The sequence below is a fragment of the Oryx dammah genome, unplaced genomic scaffold (assembly GCF_014754425.2).
Source record: "Oryx dammah isolate SB20612 unplaced genomic scaffold, SCBI_Odam_1.1 HiC_scaffold_13, whole genome shotgun sequence".
Lineage (NCBI taxonomy): Eukaryota > Metazoa > Chordata > Mammalia > Artiodactyla > Bovidae > Oryx > Oryx dammah.
Window position 1 is genome coordinate 15,449,881 of NW_024070197.1, and position 9,059 is coordinate 15,458,939.

Sequence of the window (9,059 nt, forward strand, 5' to 3'; positions counted from 1 at the left end):
CCCATTAACTTCCTCCTGGTCCTCTAGCTGCCACACACATCTTTGGGTTGTCAAGACTCTAAGTCAAATTACAGTTGTTCTTTGTCTGCCATTGTGTTCATACTATTTTGCCATTTATGTAGTCTTCCCCACTGTGGTAGTCACCGATTACAAGCGAAATGCAAGCCTGGGACTTCCCTGACAGTCCCGTGGTTAAGACTCTGCACTTCCAAGGCAGGGGACGAGGGTTCCATCCCTGGTCAGGGAACTAGGTCCCACATGCTGTGCAGTGTGGGCAAAAACGATTTTTCTAAGTGAAACTCATTTCCTTAGAATAAGACTTTAATTTTTTCACATATTTACTACATCAAGATTTTCACAGAGCAGGGACTAATCTATATTGGTTTCCAAGAAAGGATAGAGACAATATGTAAATGATACATTGGATATTAGTCTGGGAAAAGTGAGGAAATTGGAGATACCAGGTATTGATGGAAACGTGGGAATATCATAACCCTCGTGCCAGCTGGTGGGCAGCCATTGTGATAGTCACTCAGTCATGTCCAACTCTTTGGGACCCCATGGGCTGTCACCCACCAGGCTCCTCTGTCCATGGAATTCTCCAGGCAACAATACTAGAGTGGGTAGCCATTCTCTTCTCCAGGGGAATTTTCCAGACCCAGGAATCAAACCTAGGTCTCCTGCATTGCAGGCAGATTCTTTACCATCTCAGCCACCAGGGAAACCCACTCTGAAGACAATCTGAGTCAAATTAGTGCGCTCCTTCTGTGAGCCAACAATTCTTTCCCTATGTATATGTTCTATAAACGTTCCCACATGTTTTTTTTTTTTAATGTTTATTATTTATTTATTTGGCTTCACCAGGTCTTAGTTGCAGCGTGTAGGATCTAGTTTCCTGACCAGGGACTGAACCCAGGTCCCCTGCATTGGGAGGGTAGGGTCTCAGCCACTGGACCACCAGGGAAGTCCCTCCACTCTGGTTTATAAGGAGCACACACGATGATGCCTCAGCGCAGTGCTGTTTGCTGGGAGGGGGCAGGGACAGGTTGAGGGCTGGAGAGAGCCTGGTTGTCCATCACTGGGAAAGTGGAGCATGGCGGATACACACCATCAGCTCCAGGCAGCAGTTAGACTAGAGGCACACAGAGCCACACGGATGAGTCTTGAGGCTCGAAGCCACAGCGCTGAATGAGAACATAATGCCAAAAATGCAATCGAGACTATGATAAAACATGCATCGATTAGCCATACCTGTATGTACAAACCCACACATGTAGGGCTCCCAGATTTACAACAAAGTGAAATGGCAGTTCCGTAGGGAAAGGAAAGTCTCTGCAATAAGTGGAGCTGAGTCAACCAGACATTCATGCGGTGGGGCAGGGCGGGGGAGAAAAGAACTTTGACCCCCACTGTACACAATAATAAATATACTAAATACCATTGGGCTTATAAACCTAAATGTGAAATGAATGCAATGATGCTTTCAGAGGAAAACATCAAAGAATATCTCCATGACCTTGGTGCAGGCAGTTTCTTACACAAGACACAGAGTGTGAGCCATATAGGAAATCATGATTAAATAATTATCAAATTAAACTACTTTTAAATTAAGAAACACTGTTCATCAAAAGGCAACATTAAGGGCTTCCCTGGTGGCTCAGTGGTAAAGAATCTACCTGCCAATACAAGAGACACGGGCTCGACCCCTGAAGTGGGGAGATCCCACGTGCTGTGGAGCAACTAAACGCCACAACTACTGAGCCCACACGTGCTAGAGTCCAGGCTCCACAATAAGAGAAGCCATCGCAACGAGAAGCCCGAGCACCGCAAGGAAGAGTAGCCCCTGCTCACAACTAGAGAGCCCTTGACACAACGAAGAGCCAGCACAGCCAAAAATAATAAATATAATTATTTTTTAAAGGCAACATTAAGAGAATGAAAAGACAAGCCACATAGTGGGAGAAAATATTCAGAACACATATATCAGACAAAGGATTTGCACCCAAAGTATATAAGAATACCCACAAAACAGAAAAAAGGCAGGAAGGGATTTCTGTGGCTGTCAAGTGGTTAGGACTCTGTGCTTTGAATGGAGGGGGTGAGGGTTTGATTCCTGGTTGGCTGCCTGCAGTGCAGCCAAAAAAAAAAAAAAAGGCAAAAAATTAATAAGAAAGTAGACAAAAGACTTGAATGGGCACGTCACAGGAGCATATCCGAAGAGTAGATCTTTGAAGAGGCGCTCCACTTTGTTAGCTGCTTCTAGTCATCAGGGAAATGCAAGTTAAAACCACAATAGAATGCACATCCATCAGAATGGTTAAAATTACAAAGACTGGCCACACCAAGGGTTGGATGTACAGCCACTGAATCATTCATACACTGCTGGTGCGAATGTAAAATGATCCAAACCAGAAGTTTCTTCTAAAGTTTAGATATACACATACCAAGTGACACAACAATTTCATTCCTGGGTGGGTATAAGCTATCAGAAATGAGTGCCTGTATCCTACACAGTTTAGAACAGCAATAATCTGTAACAGCTTGTGATACCACTAGTTACTAGTTTGTAATCTTCTGGTTTGTGATAGTCCCAAAGTAGAAGGAACTCAAATGCTCATCTAGATGAATGGATAAGCTATGCCATAATCACATTGTGGAATACTATACAGCAATGAAAAGGAACAACCTACAAGTACAGGTAGATATGGATGAATCTTATGAGCCGAGCGCTGAGTGACTCAAACCAAACACAGAGGGGTACCCATTACATGATCCTATTTATATAAAGTTCAAGTGCCAGCAAACTGAATGTATGCTGTTAGAAGCTAAGACAGTGTTTATTCCCAGGATGATATAGAGGCAGCCTGAGGGGGGCTTCTCTGGGGCTGTCAGAGTCTGTTTCCCAATCTAGTTATAAGGGGGTACTCATTGTGGAAATGCTGGCCATACAATATATTTGAGTTTCTCTGTGGATGTGATATTTTAATAAAGAGTTTAAAAATATGGATCCATGCACAGGAATTAGCAATGCATGTTGCAGTTATCCACATGCAGAGAAAAAGATTTGCATTAAAACAATCAGAATGATTGCCTATAAGAGAGAAAGCATTGATGTGAGATTTGGGAATAAAAGAGAATAAAAGAGTAGATCAAGAGAATAGGGACCTCGGGGCCTTCCCTGGCAATCCAGTGGCTAAGACTCTGAACTCCCAATGCAGGGGTCCCCGGTTTGATCCCTGGTCAGGGAACTAGGTCCCACATGTTGCAACTAGGAGTTCAAATGCCACAACTAAAAGACCCTGCATGCTGCAACTAAGACCCAAAGCAGACAAATAAATACATACATTTTTTTTTTTAAGAGAGAGAAAGAATGGGGCCTCACACAGACACATGGAACCAGCGAACCACAAATTCCCTGAGCACAGGATCCAGACAATTTTTAAAATAAATTCATGCAAAAACATTTACAGAGGACTCTGCTCAAAGATTTAGCTTTAGTTTGAATAAAGAAAACCATGAGAGAAGTGGGCAAAGGGATGCAAAAGAAAATGCATGGTAGCTGTCTATGTCATAATAATATTTTGCGCAGTAGGATAGCAGCATCTTGACGTCATTGTTAAGCTGAAGTTACTGGTTTTGTGGTTTGAGTCTCAATCCAATTTATGTGTTTTAGTTGCAGAACAAGCATAAGAGATATAAACAGAGCTGTGTGTTTTTGTACATTTTAGAAAATCATAGTTCAATGATAATAGTTACATGTGGAATCTAAAATATGACACAAATGAAACAGAAACAGACTCACAGACACAGAGAATGTGGGGGTGGGAACTGGGAGTTTGGGATTAGCAGATGTAAACCATTATAAATATATAGAATGGATAAACAACAGGGCCCTACTGTATAGCACAAGGAGCTATATTCAATATCCTGTAATAAACCATAATGGAAAAGAAAAAAGACAACAGAAAACCACAGTTGTGATAATTTAAGTAGATACAGGGAGTATATGAGAAAGCTTTTTTCCTTAAAGGGGGTCCCTACATTTCTCTGGACTAGATGCTGTCTGAAGTGTCTGGGGCTGGTGTTCTCGAATCAGTGGTTCTTAAAGTTGTAGAGTCCTTGATCCTCACATTGCCACACCCCACCTCTGCATAAAATCTCCCCATAGTCCCAGGTGCCCTCAGACTCTTCAGAATGGCCAAAAAGGCCCCCCAAGATCTGGCTGCCACTGCCTCCTTTCCCATCATCATTTACTCACCACCTCACTCCAGCTATTCTCAACTTCTGGAGGTCTTGCCTATGCTGTTCCCTCCCTCTGGAATATTCTTCCACTCTCTTCCCCAGCATTCACTCCTGTTTGTCCTTTGGAGCTCAGCTTAGCCATCTTCTCCTCCATGAAGCACTCTGATCCTCTCTCCTGAATCAGGCCCCTCAGCTGGGCTCCTACAGCTCTGAGCTTCCCCATCTGGCCTCTGCCTGTGCCTCCCCTGTCTCCGCTCTGATTCCTGTGGTTCATCACAGCCAGGCTGGATCTAACTTTCCCAGTGGACTGGATCTAACTTTCCCACTGGACTGGGAGCCCTGGAGAAGCAGGACCTGGGCTGCCTCAGTCACCACTATGTCCCCCCTTTGTCCAAGCACAGCACAGGCACTGCCTAAATATTTTGTGGATGAAATAATAAATTCTAGAATTCTAAGTGGATACATTCCCAGGGATTTAAATCTAAGAGTCTAAAAATACATTTTGGGGACATTCCTGGTGATCTTGTGGTTAAGACTGCACTTTCAATGCAGGGGACGTGGGTTCAATCCCTGGTCGGAGACCTAAGATCCCATATGCTGTGAGGTATGACCAAGAAAATGAAAAAATAAAATACAGTTTTAAGTTTTCATGAGTATGTGTTTATATCCTTCGAGGTGTCGAAACCAGAGGAAGCCAGGAATCCATGGGTTGAATCTGGTTCAGACTTTGTGCACTTATTTACAGTTTGCTTTTTTAAATTGGGAAATGGCAGATAAACATCAGAGCTAACAGCTCTGGGCCCACATTTCCTAGGGTTTAGAGCTGGTGACCAGTTGACCACAGCCCCCAGGCCACTCACTTGTGTATGTCACTTGCTTCTGCAGAGGCCCAGGAGTTTAACGAGATGCTCAACATCTTATAAAGTTCCAAGAATCTCAGTATTGAAGATCCCACGATTGTCAAATGCTGAGTTACTAACATTCTGAGATTCTGAGGGAACTGATACTGACTTTGGGATTTTAAGATTTCACGACTCTGAAAATATATATTTTATGTGCATAACATGCCACATTTCTGAGATATTAATATTCCAAGGGTCAACGTGCTAAGGGTCTAATGTTTTAAAGGCTTATGATTATGGAATTGTGTGTCTGAGAAGGGTCTTTGCTCATAAAACTTTAGTATTGATGATTAAACACTTCTGAGGTTCTAAAACTTCATGAATACAAAGTCCAAAGGATCAAGAACTTAAAGTTCCAAAGGTTTAAGTTCCCAAGATTCTATACAGTTCTCTTGTCTTTGCTTATATTGTCCTAAAACATCAACGTAGAGTGACCAACAATTCTAGTTGTCCCAAGACTGAGGGTTTCAGTGCAAAAAAAACATGAAGGTGTGGTCATTCTTTCTCAAAGTGCTCAGCATCCACATTTCTAATCTGAAATCCTAAAGCTTTAGGATTATAAAGCCCTAAGGACCTATGTATATTACAGTCTAGATTTCTGAGGCTTTAAGATTCTAAGACCCAACAATTAAAATGTTTAAGATCAGTGATTACAAAATTCTGTTTAGAAGAGTCTCCATTTCTAAAGGTCTTGGATTCAAAGAATCTCTGAGTATGACATTCCATGGTCCTAAGATGCTAGATGTCAGCATTTTGGGATTCTAAGGAAGCACACTCAGAAAGTCCCACGTTTCTGGGATTGTACATTTCTAAGGCTCTATGAGAGGTTTCCCAGGTGGCTCAGTGGTAAGAATCTGCCTGCTAATGCAGGAGACACGGGTTCGATCCCTGGGTCAGGAAGATCCCCTGGAGAAGGAAATGGCAACCCACTCCAGTATTTTTGCCTGAAGAATCCCATGGACAGAGGAGCCTGGTGGGCTAACAGTCTTTGGGGTCACAAAGGAGTTGGACATGCTTAGCAACTAAACAACAACAATACTGGACATCACAGATAGAGAACAATTTTCCATTATCATGGAAAAGTTCTACTGGAGAGTGCTGGTCTAAAGACTCGAGTTCCAAGTGTCTGTAACCCTCTTCCCATCCTCCAGGTCATCAAGGTATACAGATACCACCCCAGCAGTGCCTTCCCTTCCTTCTCTCCCACCCCCAACCCCAGCCCTCTTCCAGGTACCTGCCAAGGCCTTGATCCGGGAGCACTCAAAGAGCGAAGCTGCTGCAGTGGAGGCGGCTGGTTGCTCTCGCTCCCAGCCCCGATCGGGACTGTCCCAGCGGGCTGCAGGGTTGTTATTATTGGGGGCTGGCAGCCCCTCCATGTTGTCCACTTCCCCTGGTACCTGCGCCATTGGGGGAGATGAGGCCTGGGGATGAGGAGAGGCAGGTTAGGGATAGGGGCTGAGTTTGGAAGTCCCACTTTTTAAAAAATTTGGCACAGCCAAATAAATAGTTGCAGCATGCAGGATCTTCAATCTTCATTGTGGCCAGCGGGATATCTCCTTGTGGCACATGGGCTCTGTTTCCCTGACCAGGGATCGAACCCAGGCCCCCTTCATCGGGAGCATGGAGTCTCAGCCACTGGACCACCAGTAAAGTCTAGAGATCCTACCTCTAACAGGGACTGACTGTGAGTTCTGTCCCCTCTCTCACCTTCAGTTTCTCTGTCTTTAGAAGGGAGTGAGATGCTAATAATGACAATAACTTTCACCCTAACCACATCATAGGGCTCTGGTCAAACACCCACCTTAACACCTAGCAGAGGGTAAAAGGCTCAGCAAATTGTCACTGTTAGGACTCCACGGTGATGCAGTGGTTAAGACTCAGCACTTCCACTGCAGGGGTCATAGGTTCAACTAGAGATTGAACCTATAAGATCCTGCATACCACGTGGCCTCCCCCGTAAAAAACTGTCACTGTTATTGTTAGAATTGTAGCATTGTTATCAGTAGAACTCTATAAGGCAGTGACAACAATAATTAACATTTATTGAGCACTTGCACTGTGCTCAGTACTTTATATGCATTATATCTTATTTAATTCCCACAAATTTAACAATCTAAAGAAAGGTATTATTAGGCCTGTTTTACAGAGGAGGAAGCTGAGGCACAGAAGGGTTAATTCACTTGCCCAAAATCACACAGCTAGTGAGTAACCAGGATTGAAACTTAGTCACTGTGATTGAATAACTGCATTAACTGTCTCAATTCTTCATCCGTATAGCCACATCCTCTGCCATATAGCTCCTCAGTGTTCTCCCACTCTGAGGATGGGAGGAATGAAAGAGCGGGGTTGAGTGGGGGGAAGCCCTACCCCCTGACTCTGGACTTGGCCATATGACTTGCTTGGACCAACAGAATTAGGTAGAAGCATGAGAGAGTTCTGAGCCCAGGACTCAGGAGATCTTGCATGTTTTTGCTTGTGTTTAACTATGGCCATGAGAAAAACATAGCAAGGCTAGTCCAAGTCCAAGGCCCTCATCACAGCCAAAGCCAGCCTCAACAACCAGCAGTCAATATCCCCCCACCCATCCTAATGGGGAAATAAGCTCAGAGGAGCCCAAGTCACTGACCTCAGATTAACTCAAGGCTAAATAAATGCCTAGTGTTTTATGACACTGAGTCTGGGGGTGGTTTTCTTATGTAGCATTATTGTGGCACTAGCTGACTGACATATTGTCTGGCTCTAGGGCAATGTTCTAGAACACTGCCAGATTGTAAATATGAAATTTAAGGGTGTGGGAGATGTTAGATACATCTCCATTCTCTAGAACCCCAGGACTGATTCTAAGACTAAGAAAAGAGGGAGCTGGGAGGAGCTCAATATCCCCATTCTCAAAATATTCAGACAGTAGCCAACAAACCAGATTTTAGGAAGGCAGGGTCTAAGTCTTGGTCAATGTAGTAGAGACTGTCCCTTTCCATAGACACTCAAAAATCCATTATTATCTTTCCCTTTTTCCATGGAAAGCTTTAAGTGGGCACCTGTGTGACCTTGGCCAAGTTGCCTTTTCTAGGGCTCAGTTTGTTCATCTGTAAGATGGTAACAATAATAATAGTGCCCATTTCCTAGGGGTGTTTGAAGATGAGAGAATTAATGATGTGGGGAACATGGTATCTAGTACACAGTAAGCCCTCAATACACGGGCCTTGCTATTACTATTCATCCTCCAGTCATATATCTTAGCAAATCTAAGTGCCTGTGCTGAAGTCAGACAAAAATGAGTTCAAGTCTTGCTGTATCTTTAAACCCCATTACCTTTAACTTGGCTTCTCCGTGCCTCGGTGTCCCTCCCTGTTAAACGGTGAACACAACTGTTTCCTCAATGGAGGATACTTGGAGATGGAAAGGCACTTAGCACTTGGTGAGCTCTCGGTCAGGCTGGCGGTGGAACAGCCCTGTCTATTACGTGATTCAACCGGGAAGGAAGGGAGAAGGCGGTGGGGGAGGTGAAAAGGGGTGTCCTGAGGGCCCCAGGAAAGGTTGATCGGGCGAGGCTGGGGATAGGAGCTGACAGCCGATGCTTTAACCCTTCCAAGGCCGCGCCTCTCTCTCCCTACAGTCTAGTCACCGTTCCCAAGGAGGGAGGCCTGGGAAGGACAAGGCTTAGGTGGAAGACCCACGTATGGCGCCGAGGTTGGACTGGGGTTAGGGACTGGGGACTCATTCTGCCTTCGACCCTCTGCCTCCCCTAGCCAGGGAGACCCTCGGGGCTCAGGCCATGCCCACGGGGCGCGGGGGAGGGATGCTCAGGCAGGTGGGAAGATGCTGGAGGGAGGGGCTATCCGCCCCCACGCCGCTCACCTGACCCCGCGGCCGCCGGTGCCGCTGTCCCCGCTGCTCGCCGTGGCCGACCGCCCT

At 45.0% G+C, this 9,059-nt stretch overlaps 1 protein-coding gene across 1 annotated transcript in view; it reads right to left on the reverse strand.

Moving 5' to 3' along the window:
• Nucleotides 1-6,550, reverse strand: part of SPTBN4 (spectrin beta, non-erythrocytic 4) — a 75,989-nt gene extending 69,439 nt beyond the window's left edge. The window contains exon 1 of the mRNA XM_040252645.1: nt 6,379-6,550. Within this exon, the coding sequence (XP_040108579.1) occupies nt 6,379-6,550 (172 nt within the window). The remainder of the gene's footprint in view (nt 1-6,378) is intronic.
• Between the last annotated feature and the right edge of the window lie 2,509 nt (nt 6,551-9,059).